Here is an 18,192-nt window from a genome sequence, read left to right on the forward strand (position 1 = left end):
CTACAGTGGGGGAAAAGAAGTGAAGGGTGTAACAGCAGACACTGTTACACAGAGGTCACTGATTCAGCCACACGTTTGAAACAGTCCCAAACCCAGACTGATGCAGTTTGAGGGCACACATTTTACAAGTTAATCCTCAGTCACACAGCAGCAGTCACAATACCTCCTTCTCCAGAATGCGAGAGATCTCTCCCAGGGTCCTGTCCAGCCCAGGCACTTTGCTGCTCCCCAGGGAACAGCCATCCTGCATCTGCAGGTGCTTCAGCAGGTCTTTGGATAATCTCTGTAACCTTCAACAGCAAACAAAACAAAGAGCAGCTTAAGCAAAAACTCATGTTAACTTTCATATTTGTAGTGACCTCTGCTAAGGATAAAGCAATGATGGAAACCCATAAAAATATTATAATTATCTATTCTGAACAGCGTGTGGAAAATCCCAGGAAATACAGCCAGCTTGGAGTGTCTGTGACACTTCACTATCTCCTTTTCCAGGGGAACAGCACAGAAATAGTGTCACCTGTACAGCCATAAAGGTGCTTCTTTAGTAGTTACATTTGTTTCTGTTGTTGTTTCCTATTCTCTTCCACACTTTATCCTGCTAGTTTTTGCCATGCTCATTTTCAAATGGTTTCACTGCTTTGCTCCACCATTCAATCCTTTTGGCCCACCCAGCTGAGCATTTCTCCCTTGAGATGAGTAAGGGAAACAGAACAGCAGATTTGAACAGAAACAGCAAACATCACCTGGCTAATTTCTTACAGGCATCATAAAAGAAATGGCTCCTCAGGGTTATTTGAGTAAGTGAAGAGCAGTAGCTTTGCAGCCTGCCTCAGGAGGGGCATTTTATTAATGAGGGTCAGTAAGGAAGCCAAAATGCAGAGGTGGGAGAGATGCAGACACACATGGGTTAGGCTTCATTTCCATTTTATATGTCTACCTCTGGGCTGCTCCCCTCTGCTCTCCTGAGAGGCAGCAAGGAGAAATACGCAGTTCCAAGGCTCAATTATCTTGCCTTAGGGTCTAAAATACAGCAGTCAAAACACACTCATAGTGTATCCTCCTGTGCCTTGGATGTGGAGCATCCATGGGCAGCAACAGCTCAGAGGCAGATGCTACACTCGTGGTGCAGGGACGGAGATGAGGCACATGCTGAGCACCAACAGCTCAGGTGCAGGGACGGAGATGAGGCACATGCTGAGCACCAACAGCTCAGGTGCAGGGATGGAGATGAAGCACATGCTGAGCACCAACAGCTCAGGTGCAGGGACGGAGATGAGGCACATGCTGAGCACCAACAGCTCAGGTGCAGGGATGGAGATGAGGCACATGCTGAGCACCAACAGCTCAGGTGCAGGGACGGAGATGAGGCACATGCTGAGCACCAACAGCTCAGGTGCAGGGACGGAGATGAGGCACATGCTGAGCACCAACAGCTCAGGTGCAGGGACGGAGATGAAGCACATGCTGAGCAGCCCCTGAACTGCACTCACAGGTCAGGAGAAGGTGCCTTCCACTCTCCCCTGCATTTGTCAGTCACTGCCTCAGTGTCTGCTGCTGCTCTGAGGGACAGGGACAATGCCTGGGGGACCCTTTGGGTTCATGTACTGAGCAATCTGCAATGGGAATGGGACAGGACTGGAACTGAGCAGGATGAGTGGGAGAAACAGTGCTGGGACCAGAAGCCTACATATAGAAGTCTATCGGAAGGAAAAGACAGGGCAAGAGGAACAATGGTTATCATAAAATGGGGGTATCAGCATAAAAGAGCCAGAAGGCATTCCCAAAGTGACCACTGAGTAATGGCAGAGAAAATTACATTAACTAGTGTCCTAGAGGTGAGATAGGAAGGCTGAAGATGGAAAGATTGGAGAACGTACAATAGTGACATGTACATGTATTAAAAAAAAATGAAGTCCCCAATACCAGAATGTTCATTTGGGTAAGAATAGAGTTTCCACTTAATCAAGGGGGAAGAGGAAACTTTGTGCCTTCTCTTTGAAAAAATTAAGAGCTTTGTTAATGGCTTTCAAGACATGCTGAAGATACATATATGTTCTTAAAATAAAAATGATTTGCAGAATTCTGAGTCTTGGACTTCGTATCATCTGGTCAGCTGAATCCACTAATATTCAACCAGGATTTTTCTATGACAAGAAAAATAAAAGGAGATTACATCCTGATGGGGTTTTTTTGCACTGCTATTTCCTGTGTGGAAAATGAGGTTGGAGGAAACCTCTGCCTATCACAGTAAGCCACGAGCTAAAATGGGAAACAAAATTAAAAGCCCAAACGCAAATAACTGCAGGACTTGGACAGTAAATCAAACGACCACAGCACCAGTGAGAAATGGAACTGCTGCAGTCCAGAGAGATTTTCCAGAAGCAGAGTATTGCAGGTATCCTCACAGAATGGCACTGAGAATGGCTATTGCCTTGGCAATATCCTAGAACATTAAGCAAAAAAGTCTCGCTTTATTTCTTTCAAATATCTACCCAAGTTACATATTAAAGCATAAAGACACTGTATTGTAACTTCATCTGACAAAAGACAGCAAGACAGGTTTCCATTTGCTTCATTGAACATCAGAGGAGTGAAATTCCAGCAGGATTAACCAGAGGGGTTGAAGAAAAAGCCACTTCCTAATCTACACCAGGCATCAGCATACAAAATGTGTAAGGTCTGTCAAAATGCTACTTGCAAGGACTCAAAGAGAACATAATCATATTACACCAATACTTCTGCTGACAGAAGGAACAGAAGTTTCTTTCTCTTCAGTCTAAGATGCTCTGGAAGTCAAACATCACCTTTGGTTTCTGTCCTGAGTTTAAACACAAAGCTGTACAAGGAAAAGCTTCCAGTTTGTCATTGCCTCTGAAAGCCTTTCTCGATACTTTTACCAAAATTCAAACTTTCTAAGCATGTGTTCAGCATGACAGAGTAAGAAACCTGAAGAATAAATTTTCAATTCCACCACATTAAAGAATTACCTCTTCCATCCTCATGGATGGAGAGTGTTCTGCCAAGAACAGTTACTGGATGCTGTGTGATCACATGGGGAGGAGAAGGGAAATAAGAACTCCCTCTTCCCACAGAGTGAACCTTGCAGAAATAATTTTAATATCCTTTACATTGACTTCTTGGCAGTGTCAGATAATAATTTTAGAACTGTTTCAAAGGACCAGAAATCTATGCAAGAGGATTTGTGCTGGGATGCAGAATTTACCATTGCTATGAACGGGTTTGGACAGAGAGAAGTTTGGACAGAGAGAACTTTCTGTCCATCCTGGGCTCCTTGTGCACTCCTGGTGTGCCCTGTGGCTTACAGAGCGTGGCACCCACACCTGACCCAGAGATGTGGAAATTCTGCTGAGGCCAAATTCAATTGTTTCAAGACAATTCTCTAATCTTCTCCTGCCCCTCAGTTTTCATGCCTCCGATGGATACTATGCCATACAGGAAATGCTGAATAACTTAAATTTTACTGAGGAAAGTTAATGTTTTTCTCTCTAAAACCACTTACATCTCACTAATTAAGGTTTTAGTACTGCCCACAAACAGATAAATCAGAATGCAGAAGAAATATCAGAAAGGACATAAGGCAATGTTTGGTCTTTGCACACTACCATAACATAAACTTCAATAAATTGTATGTTCAGCAAATACAAATTCAGTGTCTGATCTTTTTGCACTGTAAGTGGGAGAATGAGAGAGACTCCTATCAAAGGTTTATCTTTTTAGCACGGGTGAAACATTTTTAGCAGGTTTAATATATTTTATAGCCTAAAGGAAGGAGATCTGCTAATAAATATAGGCCATAATTCATCTCCAGACAAAAAAAGCCTTGAAACAGTAACACAAATGTATTTCAGCACTTGCAGGTTTGAACCCATGACCCCTTGGCTGTCCAGTGGTGCCTGCAAGGGAGGATCAGTGGGAGTGGGCAGGGCAGTGGGTGCCAGCTGGCCATTCTTCCTGGGGCAGCCTGTGCTGGGCCAGCTGGGAGAGGCTGGGGAGCTCCTGCCCAGCCCACCCCGAGCTGTGCTGGACCCCCTTGCAGCAACTCCAGCCCCTGTAGTGTTTGATATGGAAGCTCTCTGAAAAATGATGAAAAATTCCTGTAAATTCCATTTTCTGAATGCATTTATTTGTATTCCAATGAGAATGTTCCAGCCATTCTCTGAAGATGAAATCTACTGCTTGCCCAATCACAAACCTGTTATTTACCTGGTTTTAAGGTTTAACTGAATTTTATTTTATTTTATTTACACGTTGGCTCTTCTACAGTTTCCAAAACTATCCGGAAACTGAATTTTGCACAAGTACTTCCAGTTTCAGAGATTGTCTGTTTTTTTCCCCAATAATCAGTATTTTGGTATATCTTACAATTGGCCTAACTGGCCTCTAGTTTACTGCACCATGAAAACCTACAAGGTGAGTTTATCCTGTGAATTCATTGGCAGACCATGATGACAGCACTGTATCATTAAAGACGTTCAGCTTTGGGCCTCTGCAAGAACAAACTTCACACTACACTCCCATCTTCTCTCCAGCAGAGTCTTAGAAAATGAAGAATTATTTCCTGTAACTCTCCTTTTTGTGCTGCAGTCTCTTTTCAGGATAACAGTGATTCTCATTTCCATACTATTTTGAGTATCCTTTTAACAGTTTAAAAGAAAAGGGCAAGTAAAAAAAATCCCATGAAAACAATTCCTATTTGTGTGAGAAGAGACTGGCTAAAATACTGACCAAAGGCTCAAGTCTTTCCCTGCAGTCCAGGTAACTCCCCCCAGGCACATGACAATCTCTCATGACCTTATCTCCCTGTTGTAAGAAAGGATGAGATTCACACTTTGCTACCTGCAGTTTGCTTTAACACTGAAATACATGGCCTTTGGATTAGAAGACACTAAATTGATGTACATAACCCTCTAAGTTGGAGAAAACGTTTCCCTTCCCTTTTACAAACGTGTTCTGATGGACACCTGAGAATGCCCTACTGGGCACATGACACAGCTTTTCCCAGGTTAACCTGGCAGTCAGGACACTCAGGAATTACTCAGATCAGTTCCCAGAGAACATGAATTAATATTACAAATCCACCAAGAGTCCATCAGCATTTATAAAATTCCCCAAGTGCCATCAGTGACCAACAGCAAATGCACAGTGAAGAGGGGCCGGGAGCAACACTTGGCTGCTCCAGGTGAGAATGTCCACAGTGCTTTTCCCTGAATGTCCCTCTTGGAACATGAAATAGTCAGTGAGCAAAATACTTACCAAATGAGGCAGTATTTGGAATTATCTCCCCTGTCCCTTAATGTGCATAGTTTTTAATAGCTACTAAAAAAAAAAGCTTTCCTAGTCATCTTTTGAAAGTAATTTCTAAAAAAGAACTTTAAGCCCTTTACAATCCCAGTCCTGAATGAGTACTCCAAAACTGAAAAGGGGACACACACAGTGTCTCTCAAAGCAGGATAAACCCTGTCTGCTGATGGCTGTTAGTGCAGTTCCACTGCAGAGCTCAGAAAGCACTTGGATCAGTGTTTCCTTAGTGCAAAAGGTTTTATAAATCTCAAACCTTAAACTGGTAAGAACCACTGAACCAATCTAACAGCTGCAGCAGGAAATCAGTGGTCTAATACTATTAAAGTGGCTTAATCTTAAAGGTGATCTAAAAAGGCTTTTTACCTGCCAAGCACTAATTCTGGGTTCTGTCTTTCTTCTGTAACAACTGACAAACTTGACTAAGAACTACAATCAGATAAGAAATTGCATTCCATAAATGGTTTCAATTGTTTGTGAAGACACAATCACGCTGGGGGAGAGGAAAGGGTAAAGAAATGTGGCATAAGCAAGGAAGCATAAAAGAAAGACATATTAATAATTTAATTCTAAAACATATTTACTTCTGTTAAGCAAATAAATAAACCTACCAATTGGGTCACATTTTAAATGGAATTCAAGAGACAACTTTTCCATTTTTAAATTCCACAGCCCACTAGGTCAAAACCTGTTTTCTGTTCATTAGTGTACTTTCACTCCAACCTGAATACCTCAAACCTTCCTTTGGGATAGACAGCAAGTATTGGCATTTGTTTGGACACAAAGAATGCATTTAGCACCCAGAGTTTGCACCCCCTTCATTCTGTGATACCTCGCAGTAACTTCACAGACCTCCTGGGAGCTCTTCAGACTCAGCACTGGCAGCAGTTTGCTCTCTCAGAGGTACAGTACCAGTTATTTACAAAATCCTATCCTGTTCTATGGTGTTCTGGCTAAAAAGCCAAGACTTTGACCACTGTTACAGCTTCTCAATGCACTAATGCTCAGTGCACACCTACTGCTGTTCCTTTCCACTGACTCCTCTTCCTACTGGTCTTGGTTAAGTAGGATCCTGGACTGAGTTCTGGGACAAGGATGTTTTCCTGTAATTTTTTCCTGTATTATGTTTTGCCATGTAAACAGATACATTCTGGGCTAAAACTCTCACCTCGTGAAATTCCTTGCCCTCTCATCCTTTTCTTCACAGAAGAAGATAAAACTACCCCTCCCTACTCTTGCATTTTTCAAAAGGTGTGCAAAGCAAACACCTTTTAATAAACTGGGCTCGTGGGCTCACAGACACTCCTCTTCCCCAAAAACCAGTTCAGACCTGAGCTACCACCACCACCCCCTGGATTTCAAAGCTCACAAACACATGAGCGTCAGAGGAGGGAAAAGGTTGTGATTTTGGAAAGAACAATAACTCTGATACCTGAAACTATGTTTTAAAAATCCAGATGGAAGCATCTACCAGATCACCAAAAGTGAGCCAACAGCAGCCACAACACCAGTCCATGTCTAAAAGGTATAACCACAACAGAGGCAAGAAAGGAATAGGAAAACAGATGGAACAGAAGATTCTGCTTGAAAGCAAAGGAGCATTTACTCACATAAAGAGAAATGAAAACTGCAAATTCAGGATCAGTCAAAAGATTTGAAAATATTTAAAAAATTTTGAAATGTAAGTTTCTCTTCTGCCGCAGTTGAGACACAACTAAATTATGTCACTGATAATCTCAGAAAGAACCTAAAGTGGAGACACAACAGCTTATATATTTTTAGTCACTCAAACACATTTATACTTTCTGACAACTAGACCTTAATTTTTTATTTCCTGATAGCACAGAAAAGCAAAATACAGAAGCTACAAATCTGGAAGTCTTAATATGACATGAAATTAATCTTGAAAATGGGAGTGCTGATGACTAAGAAACAAAGCCAACTCCTTCCCCCTGTGTTTATGCAGGTGTGCCATCTGCTGGAGATGGGGCATTTTAAGTCAAACTCAGCAACAGATTTTTATTATTTTAAAATACATCTAAGATACAGCAGCAGGTTTTGAAGTTACTGAAAAGACTATGTAAAAGATACTACACAGAGGATAATTGTAGATACAACCAAGGCAGTCCAACTGCAAGGATCTGAACTTCTCAACCACCAGTAACTTCTACAAAATGCCACCTTCAGGTATACCAGCAATTCATGAGTGATGGAAGCAACCACAAAACATCCAGGATCTGGTACAGGTTATGGCCTCAGTCTGAAGACAAAGATTCCCCATCTGGAATGTCATCCCAATTTCATGACGAGGGTTTCTGAGTCCAGCTGTGGAGACCCCTGAGCCCAACTACCAGTGAGGCATCAAACATCTGCCCACTGTAAATGGATGGCCCAGGAAAATTAAAAACAGGGCAGGCATGCATAATCTTCTTTACTAATCTGGGTTTTTTGACCCCTTTTTTCATGCTAGGAGTCTCTTGGGCTGCATGCCCTTCCCTAGACCTGCAGGAGTGCAGGTGAAATGTTGTCACCTCTGTGACTTCAGTCAGGGAGTTCCACACATCTCTCTGCACTCTCCCTTAAGGACACTGCATTTGGTTTCCTTTGAAGCAGCTCCAGGCTGACCCTGCACTGTGCACTGTGGCACAGGAGGGACAGCAAACAGTCACCATCCACCTTTTCCATCCTGTTTATGACTACATAGATCTCAATAACATATTCCTTACAACTTCCTCCCATTATCACATTCTTCTCCTGCATGAGAAGTACCAGCTCACTTATTTCCTTACAGAAGTCATACCTAAAATGATTCCGGATTTCCTTTCCTGCCTTCTCTGAATGTTTAACAATTCCTGCTCACCTGTTTGAAGACAACAAACCAGGACTGCACATTGTATTCAAAAGATGGGGATGACCCAGGGATTTGTACATGATGACGTTCTTGGTTCAGGTTTTGCTTGTTTCTACATAATTTTAACAAAGGATTTCTATGAAGTACTGAGACTACAGAGCTGCTATTTTCTTGGACCTACCTATCACATCTGCAGATTCAAGGCCCACACTTGGCATGTGAAGATACAACTGAGTTCTGCCTTCCTGCTCCATTGCACTCAATACACACTGGGTTTCACCCACCATTTTATTGCCTAGTCACTCACTCTCTTCAAAATTATCATTCAGCATCAGCTCTTGTCCCTGCTGTCCTGAATCTCTGCATGACCATCACTCACACTGTTCTCTTTTTCCAAGTTGCTGGGAATAGGCTGAACAGGACAGACCTGCAGAACTCTGCTGGTGACCTCCCTGTTCTGCCAAGGACTGAGGAAATACTCCAGTTCTTTGCAATTTCTTACCTGATTTCCACTTCAACTACAGCTGTACAGTTTCTTTTAAAATCTTTGGTAACAGACGTTATCAAAGTAATTTTTGAAATCCAAATACTCTCCATCTTTTCCCAACTGATTCAATGGAACCAGAAAGCAAAAGCAATTTTCAGCTTCAAACTAAGCAGAATAAATTTGTCAGTGATCACAGGTCTTGTTTTAATCTTACCATCCAGCTGTTCTCACCTGTGCCTTACCCTAGACAACAAAAAAGCCTATTCTTTAAACAGCTGAATGTCAGATTGTAAAACATCTGCACTTTTACCATATGAACCTTTCTTTTTTACCAAATGAAGGCCCAACATAAGATTTGCAGTCCCAGAATTACAGTGCTGAATTTTTCATCATCAGTCTTGAAGAACAAGACTGGAACCTTCTTGTTTCCAGGTAAGAAAAGCATGAGCTTCTTTCTCTTTGCTCCAGCACTTTCCATTAAGATATACAGTGTCTTCAGAAAAAGTGCATTTATAAAGTCCAACGTTTTGTATTAGAAAATAATTTGTCACTCAAGATGGCAACAAGCCCCATATTGAGGGAGAACCTTCCACACCTGCTCCCCTGGAAATTTAAGCAGCACTTCTGCAGCAGAGAGGGGAAAAAGCACATGTTTAAAATATATAAAGTTTAATGCTTACTTGGCTTTAAACGGGGAATCAGACACAGCATTTTTTGCTTCCATCAAGCTCTCATATTCCTTTGCCCTAGAGGAGAAAATATTCATTATTATCGACTTTTGTCTGAAGTGCACAGGATGTGACAGCAGTGAGAGAGTTCCAGCCTTTGGGCTTTCTCTGGTTCCCAGTCAGGCACAGCATTTCTGTCAGTGCTGCCCTGGCACAACCCACACTGCAGCTCAACTGCTGCCCATTAACAAGGCATCATTAATATCACTTCTTTAGAATAACATCAGTACACAAATGGTGTATTTAAGTTGACTTTTCAAATGGTAGAAAATTGCACAAGTGATATTTAGAAATACAGTGATTTACTGCTTATTATTATTAGTGATATAATAATTTATATTATTATTGTGCTATAAACATATAATCATATATAATTATGATATAAAATATTTGTGATTTAGACAGACAATGCCAATCAGACCAGTACCTCATAGGGATTATAATTAACAGAGAGATATTTGGTTACATTTACATGCAAAGAAGTATTTTTTATGTAGCTACTGATTGTATTGTAATATAACAAATGTTACACAAACAGCATAGAAACACCTCAAGGAATGACTGTTTTACTGCTGGAAACAGAAACACAATCTCTTTAATCCCTTAAAACTATTATTTACACTGGCCATATGCCAAGAAGTAGGAAGAGGGAGACAAGACTTTTTTCTCCTGCTTGTGTTCCCTCCAGCCAGCCTGTGCCAACAGGTGAAAATCAGGATTTGCTCCCTGGCCAAGGCAGGACTTGCAGCACTAATCCTGTAACCTGCTTTTAGCAGCACACACACATAGGGCCAAACTCCCCCAGGCACCTCAGGGATGCAGGTACATCTCTCTCAGATACATAGACCAAACTTTCCTTTGTATTTTCTGTCCTCACAAATGGATCAAGTTCCCCAAAGCTACTCACATTTTCTCTCAGATTAACTATTTCAGCTTACACTCCATGCAAATATTGTTACATCACCACTGGCTCTGATTTGTGGGTCATTAATAAAGCCATTAATCACAGCTGAATTTAGTATTAAACATGAAGGTGAGATTCCTTTATTAACCTTTTGCCTTCTTAGCCAGAAACAACACATCTCAGCTTTTGCACAGACAAGTCAGTCAAACTTGAGTAATCACATGGTTGAGTGTTTTAAATCCATTGCAAAGCACATACCAACTATATGGGAACCACCTCCAGTGCTTAAATTTAGCTTTCCTCAAGACTCCTTTTGCCATGGGAGTGCCCAAGTCCTCCTCTGCCAGCAGCACATACATGATAACCTGAGATAATTTACTTAGCCATTTATCAGTTGTTACTGATAGCACCAGTTAAATGGCTTAGGGTTATAAATTTAACTAATAAGACTAACAAAACTTCTCAACATATCTAATATCCCATTGATCACCATTTGTCCCCTCATTCACCTCTGCCCTTCATTGCTTTGATATTGTAAGAGTGATTTAATATCTGGAAACTCAGAAGAGCAACAGAAACCTATTTGGATGCAGTTCTCATTTTTTTCCTTATTAGTTTAAAATATTCCAGCTTCCTACAAACTGAAATGAAGGCATCATTTCAAGTGCTGAGGTGGAAGGGCATTTGTTGTAACTATTTCGTTTTCTAGAGAAGAGGGAGACTTGTAGTCATGTACTAAAACATGGTCTGTGGATAATCTACCAACACCTGTGAAACTCCAAATTATCCACTCAAAATACCTTTGCCTTATACTACACATTTTTACTAGTAAGTCTTTGGTGTTAACATTAGAAAACTCATGGTGAAATCTTCAGTTTAACTCTGAGTTGTCTTCCAGAAGAGCAAACCCACTGAAAAGTTTAGTCACCCTTTAGCAGCAAAAATGAGCCTGATGAACCTGAACCTCCTGTCTCACCAACACAACTCCTCCTAGATTTTGAAACTTTCAGTGTTTTTCAACAGCACATCACCACTGTAAAATGATGCCCTTTATTACTGTTTTAATTACAATTTCTCATGATGAATATGCTGACTCACCCAGCAGTCTGACACATTCAAAATGTTCTGAGTTTTCCTCCTATCAGTGCCAATAACAATTTATCCATTATTTGAGCTTGCAGTCTGAGGTCTGACAAATCCAGGCCTAAATTCAACAGCAGCAGTTCAGTCAACAGGTCCCAGAAGAGCTGCATCCTGAGCACCAGAGCACTGGGGAAGGTTCCCCAGTTTCACAGAGTGCTCTGGTGTGCTCAGCCCAAGAGGAGAGCACTGGGAAACAGGAATGCACTGGAAAAGTGCTGGGTGTGTCAGGACTGACGTGCCTTTATTACCACTACTGTGAGTTAATAAAACATCTCATTTTTACTGGAGCTCTAAAAATCCATACAGGTGTTTTCCTCTTTTTTGAAACACTTCTGGCTGAAGAGGGCAGGAAAATATCTAACAGTGACTCTTAGCTACTGAGAAGTGTTTTTAGAGAGAAATGCAAAAATATGTTACAATACCCAGTTTAATGTTTCCTTCAGCTGGGACTGTTCAGCTGCAGGGAGTGTCACTGCCAGTCCATGATATAATGATGTCCTGCACATCACACTGATTTGCAGATGTCACTTTTTAGACTAAGAACAAATTGGAGGTCTGACAGCTCACTTTCCATTTTAAGATATTTTTATTATTCTTGTTGTGACAGGCAACAAAAAATGATTAAATTTAGTCATGGGATTTGACACTACAGCGGGCTGACTTCTATTTGTTGATTACTATTGATTTTCTTTGATATTTCATTTAAAAATCAATAGCTAGGAAGAAAAATAGGTATGGTTTACACAAATTTAAACATGCTATTGTATGCTAGAAGAGGCTACAGTTTTGGCAGGGCACTGGCATCCAATTATGAGAAAAGCTCTTAACAGGTGAAACCAAGGGCTCCAGATCGATATTCAGTTTTCTTTCTCAATCAAAGAAAGTGCCCATAAATTAGGCTCATCAGTGTTATTTTCATGACACTCCCAAAGCAAATAATTCTACATTTTTTTCAGCCTTCCACTCCACTCATACTAAAGGACAAAAGGTAAAGTTTAGAACAAAACTTGAAGAAAAAAAAAAGAAATCTGCACTACCTGGAGTTCATCCGTGCCTTCAGTTTCTTGGCTTTCTTTTTAATTTTTTGTTTCTCCTCTCCATCTTTCAGTGGTTCCACAGGAACAGAAGTCTCAATCACAATGTCCACAATGTACTTTTTTAATGACAGGTGCTCCTGCAGAAAACAGTGAAATAATATTTAATGTTATAGAATGCCATGGAGATCATATATGATCTCCCCAGTTTATAATATTTATAATATTTAACAGAAGGTCATGAAAATGAAGCAAAATTTAAAATAAATCTTGGGAAAGAGATTATTTCACACTGCAGAGAGCAAATCATAGCTATTTCCTAAAAGGGGAGAATAATTTTTAAAAGAAGAATAAATACTGACCCTTATTTTTAAGAAACTGCTACTTCACAAGTATGAACTCCAAGTGACTCCCTCCCTCCTCCAAGGTGCCTTTACAGCTACATCAAACCTGCTCTACTAACATAACTCATATTAAAGAACCTAATTCTGATTTTTAAGTCTTCATGAAAATCTAAACTTGTCTCAACTTTTACTAAAATATATTGAAACTATGAACTACTTACAATGTTACCATTTATTAATGGGAATTTTACTTTTCCTCTCACTTTAACAAACCTGAATTTAAGCAAAATACTGGTAAAATCCCAGTTCACTACAACAACCAGTTTAATGCCAGTTATTAGAATGTATTGACACAATTTTTAATACACTGAGGCTTGTATCTGTTTTCTTGTAGAACACCAAACGTTGTGAAGTACAGGTCACCAGAGCTTATTGGGATAATTTAGCCTTGAAAATGATTAGTGCCACCATCAGATGTGGTTATTTCTTCCCTTTTGGTAAGTATCCTTAAAATTCAAAGTAAAAGGTGAAGTGTTAAAAAATGTACAGACAGCATTTTCCAGAAAACAACCTATATTTTCTTTCACTGATTCAGGAAAATATTATGCCTGTTGAAAACAAAATAAATCTCTGTGAAATTTCCTGGAAAAAGACCACTTAGTTTTTGGAAGGCATTGCTGCATGATATAACTCAGCAATATATATTTGGTGAAAACAGTAAATGAAATATCTATCTTAAATCACAGGAATGCAAAATGAGCACTGAATTAACATCAGACAAAAGCAATCCAGTGTAACACTCTGAGCAGTTTCTCAGTCACGCTTTGCTCCCCTGCCCACCCTGAACTCCCAGCACACCTGAGCACTTCTTCCTCAGTGTATGGGAGGAAAGTCAAAGGTGTTCCAGCCATGCCTATTGTTATATATTGCTATAGCCATATGGAACATCATGCTAGCAGCTTTTGTAAGCTTTTAACCTGCCCTTAATCAGTTTAATTTTAGCAGGAAGTGCTTAAAAGGAAACTTTGGAAAGGCATCTCAAAAGGCAGTGCCCTTTGAGTGAGTCAGTAGTGCAACAGTTTGTCACGAGTTAGTTCTTAACCAACCTACAAGGGGACAGCACAGAAACCATCCCTGTCCTGGTTATTAAGCCCAAGTTCAATTTTGTCTCTTTAGAGACATGTACACTACTTAAAAAGGGCTTTCCCCCTAAATTTCTTTTAAAAGTCAGAAACCTGGTCATAAGGTTCAAACTTTACAGGAAACAGATGGGTTTGGGTTTGTCAATGTTAAGAGAAGAGAGGATTTCCTCAGACAGACCATGGCACTACAAGCTTTGCTACCAAGCTTTAGGGTGAAGCTGTGACATCTGTTAAAAAAGATATTTATGAATTATTTCAGTGGGATTTGGTACATCCATCCCTGCTGTCCAAACGGGACCAGCACACTCAGCACCACCACGGGTTCTCCCCTCTTGTCTCCTCACAGGTGAGATGCAGCCCTTGGAGCACACAAACCAAAGCCCTGTTACTCTGTGTCTGCTAACAGTGAAACTGGGACTTGGTTCATCTTCAAACTGCTATTCCTTCAAAGTGACAGCAGAGTGGAATGAAGTGAGCACTGCACTTTGGCACAGCACTGCAAGGAGGGGCCACGCTCCTGCCAGGCAGGAATCAGGGAGACAAAGCTTTGCATCCCCTTCACAGACACTCATCTCTTTTCTCACCATCTTATCCGTGGCTTAGCAGATGACTGGGAGAGAACTGCAGGGTTCACCAAGCACATTGATGCTGCAGCCTGGGGGGCCAGCAGAGCACACAGGATGGTCACACAGAGCTGTTCACATGCACTCAGGCACCTCTGGAAGGATCATTCTCAGAGTTCTCAGCTTTCACATGTGGCAGTTTGCATTATTAGCAGCCTTCATACACACAGCTCATTAAAGTCAGACCAGAGTAATAATACCTTGTGCCACAAAAACAATCAGGTTTTGAAGGTACAGATCAAAGTGTGGGACTGTCCCATGGGCAGCTCAGCACCACTCAGGTGTGAAACAAGAATAACTAACAGCTTGGGATTGGGTGACAAGTGGCTCCTGAGCAGAGCTGCTGCTGCATCACCCCTCAGAGAGGGGGAAAATATTTCCTCCCATGTTTTATTAAGGTCCTACCAGTTACCTGAAAAAAATTACTGTTTTAAAATCCACTGAGTCACACTGAAGTACAGGATGTCCCATCCTTTAAATAAGTAAATTAATGAGTAATTTTACCTGCCCGGCCATTAGTTGGACAGGTTAACACACCACAAATGAAACAACCAAAAGAGCACAAAAGGAGTGAGGCCAGTGCAGTGTTTTCAAGGCAAACCTGGATCATCCTTTCATTTAAGCAATAATGAAACTCCTCAGTCTCAGGGAGAGGGTGTGTGTATTTCTAATACAGGTAATGCAGAATAAATGGGTAATCCAGTCACTTCTTCCAGAAAGCCTCTCACTTTTTTTAATTATTATTTTTATATAAGCAAACGCTACATGTTGCAAGAATTTCTGAAACTAAATTCATCTGCCCTCTCCCTAAAAGCATTCTGGGTTTGTCTTCATGACAATGTGAAGGGTCATCATTGGCCTGAACCCGTGCTATGCTGAGCACATTCTGGACCCAAATTCCCAGGTAATAGTAAACCACCAGATCTTTGGAGAGTTTAAACAGTTACAAATGCCAAGCATTATTAAGAAGGGGCTCTTTTTTAATGAACACTTCTGCCATTGAGATCTGTATTCACAGCTACTAAAAATGTTCAGTGCAGTTGCAGTTCCAGCCCCATCAACTGTAGCTGCACAACTTCTCCAAAGCTGTTTTAAAGGCTTATGTATATTACACAAATTTTGCTGGATTTGTCCTAACAGAACACTGTCTGTCTCGGGATTAAAGCAGAACCAGCTCTGGTGGTCATTATGTATCAGATTTCTGCCACATACTTGGTACTCATCCTCCAAGCTGCACAGCTGAGATCAGGGATGTCCCAAGAGAAGGTCTCAGCTTTGACAAAGGTGGCAGAATCTGTGCCACCAAGAGCAGCCACTGTCTGTGCTGGGATGTGCAGCTGCAAAATACGGAAACACGGAGGGAGTTCTGACACACCTCCCTGATCCCCTGCAGTGTCACTCTGTGTGCTCTCATGGTAATGGCTCAGGGACCCATTACAGCAGAAACACTCCTGCTGTTTCTCTCCAGTGTTACTTACATGCATTTTTCAAAACTAAGGATTACATCTCAAAATCCCAAGGTACACTACACCTGTTTCCTAGAGGGAGACACTCAGGCTGTAGCTGAAAAAGTTATGGAGCATAATAATACAGTAAATATATGCCATGTGGTATTTGATGGCATTCTGTACAGACACCTGTTGTTATTTGGCAAAGCCATATAACCTTTATAATTTTTATATAACACTGAAGTAATTCGTAAAACAACTGACAAATTTTCTGTAAAAGTTTCAGTACTTCCTTTACAAGCAAGGCAATAAAGACTAACATTAAATGCACAAGTAAAACTGCAGCCATCACAAAGCAGAGAGAAATCAGATTCTTTACAAAAAATGTCTTTGCTTTTCCTCCTTTCTCCCTCCATCCTCAACTGGTCTGAGTTTTAGTCATTGAGAATCCTGAAACTTTCCATGTGCAACAGATGGGCCTCATCTACGAACTACATGAGAAACTGAGTTGCCAAACCAATTAAAGCTAAAACTAATAAGGTCACCCCTGAAGTCACATCCTTGCTGGTTATTGCCTAGTCCCATTCAACTGCCTCAAATAGAAAATCTACCCTGTTCACTCCACATCTTGACGCTGATAATTTTAGTTGACTAAGCACTTCTTATAACCACATTTTCTCTCTACTCTGAATTACACCCCTTTTTCTTACATGACATGTTTACATCACAAGGATAACAGTATTATAATCAATATCCTCTGAAATACAGCAAATTTTTCAGCCTCCACAATAAACAAAATTGCAAAGTTTTCCATGAACAGTGTAGTAAACACTACAAAATACTGCAATGCTATAGAGCTGAGTAGGGTCTACACCTGCATGGAGAAGAAAAACTGTACCACACACTGGATTCTGAACCTCAGTAATCTACATAAAACACAACACCAGGAGAAGAAATTTCCTAAAACTGACATCCTCTTTATACAATCCCTATTGACAGGATCAATAATTTTCAACAGCTCTCCCCCCATTTAATGTCTTGGTTCCAGCAACAGCATCTGTGTGTCTGTCCTTGCAGATGAAACTTGGATATGTAAGTATTTATCAAAGCAGAACACAACTGCAAAACGATGTTCCTACCCTGTCTCTTTGACTGTGACACTTCTTGGCTGTCTGAATTACATATAAGCCACCATTTCCCTACTCAGCAAATATTCACAGTAATGTTATTAAATTGTGAAGTGTGCCCAACAGAATCCTCCCAACGAAACTCCTCAGTCTAAAATTAGGAGCAAGTGTAACACAAATACTTATTTCCCGCTCCTTTCTTTTTAAGTAAGAGTTGCCTTTTGATGAATTCCTGTCTGGGGCAAGCCCTGCATGGGCAGTACAAGATTGCAAAACCTGAGCCAGAAAAACCCCCTCTGGCTGTGCAGGAGGCTCTAATAAAGCAGCCAGGGCAGGAGGCTCTGAAAGCCCAGCCAGGGCAGGGGGCTCTGACAGCCCAGCCAGGGCAGGGGGCTCTGACAGCCCAGCCAGGGCAGGGGGCTCTGACAGCCCAGCCAGGGCAGGGGGCTCTGAAAGCCCAGCCAGGGCAGGGGGCTCTGACAGCCCAGCCAGGGCAGGGGGCTCTGACAGCCCAGCCAGGGCAGGGGGCTCTGAAAGCCCAGCCAGGGCAGGGGGCTCTGAAAGCCCAGCCAGGGCAGGGGGCTCTGAAAGCCCAGCCCGTGCTTGGAGGAGTGGCAGGACCAGCAGTTACCAGGTATTTGTGGTGCCTTCCCCAAGCTCTGCAGGGCCCTGTGCTCACACACAGCACCTCTGCAGTGAAATCCTCTGCCCAGCTCCAGGCAGGGGAAGGTCTGACTGTCCCAAGTCAGTCTGTCCCACACAAAGAGTGACCCAGGGCTCAGTTAACTGTGGTGCCATTAGTTATAAACTAACCAAATCATTTATAAGTGGAAAACCTTCCCAGCTATTGAGCTTTCAACCCCCCAAAAAAGAGCCAAAATGACCTTCTTGAATCTGAAGAGTTTATAGGTTTTTTATCCTCTGTTATTTTTTCATTTTCATTCCCCTCTATATTTCTGGATTCTGGCCAGAACTGAAGCAGCAGTGCCAGAATACTGTAAGACTGGTTATTCTTATTGTTTTTGTATTCTTTCCAACATTG

The 18,192-nt window shown here is 41.4% G+C and overlaps 1 protein-coding gene across 3 annotated transcripts in view; it reads right to left on the reverse strand.

Annotated features, from left to right (window-relative positions):
* The window catches only part of SCAPER (S-phase cyclin A associated protein in the ER), a 162,814-nt gene that overhangs the window by 77,088 nt on the left and 67,534 nt on the right, over nucleotides 1-18,192 (reverse strand). For all 3 annotated transcript variants that reach the window (XM_071568602.1, XM_071568600.1, XM_071568601.1), the window contains exons 21-23: nucleotides 12,470-12,606; nucleotides 9,338-9,403; nucleotides 164-290 (exon numbers count right to left, since the gene is read on the reverse strand). In XM_071568602.1, coding sequence (XP_071424703.1) covers nucleotides 164-290; nucleotides 9,338-9,403; nucleotides 12,470-12,606 — 330 coding nt within the window. The remainder of the gene's footprint in view (nucleotides 1-163; nucleotides 291-9,337; nucleotides 9,404-12,469; nucleotides 12,607-18,192) is intronic.

The sequence above is a fragment of the Pithys albifrons genome, chromosome 13, assembly GCF_047495875.1.
Source record: "Pithys albifrons albifrons isolate INPA30051 chromosome 13, PitAlb_v1, whole genome shotgun sequence".
NCBI lineage: Eukaryota > Metazoa > Chordata > Aves > Passeriformes > Thamnophilidae > Pithys > Pithys albifrons.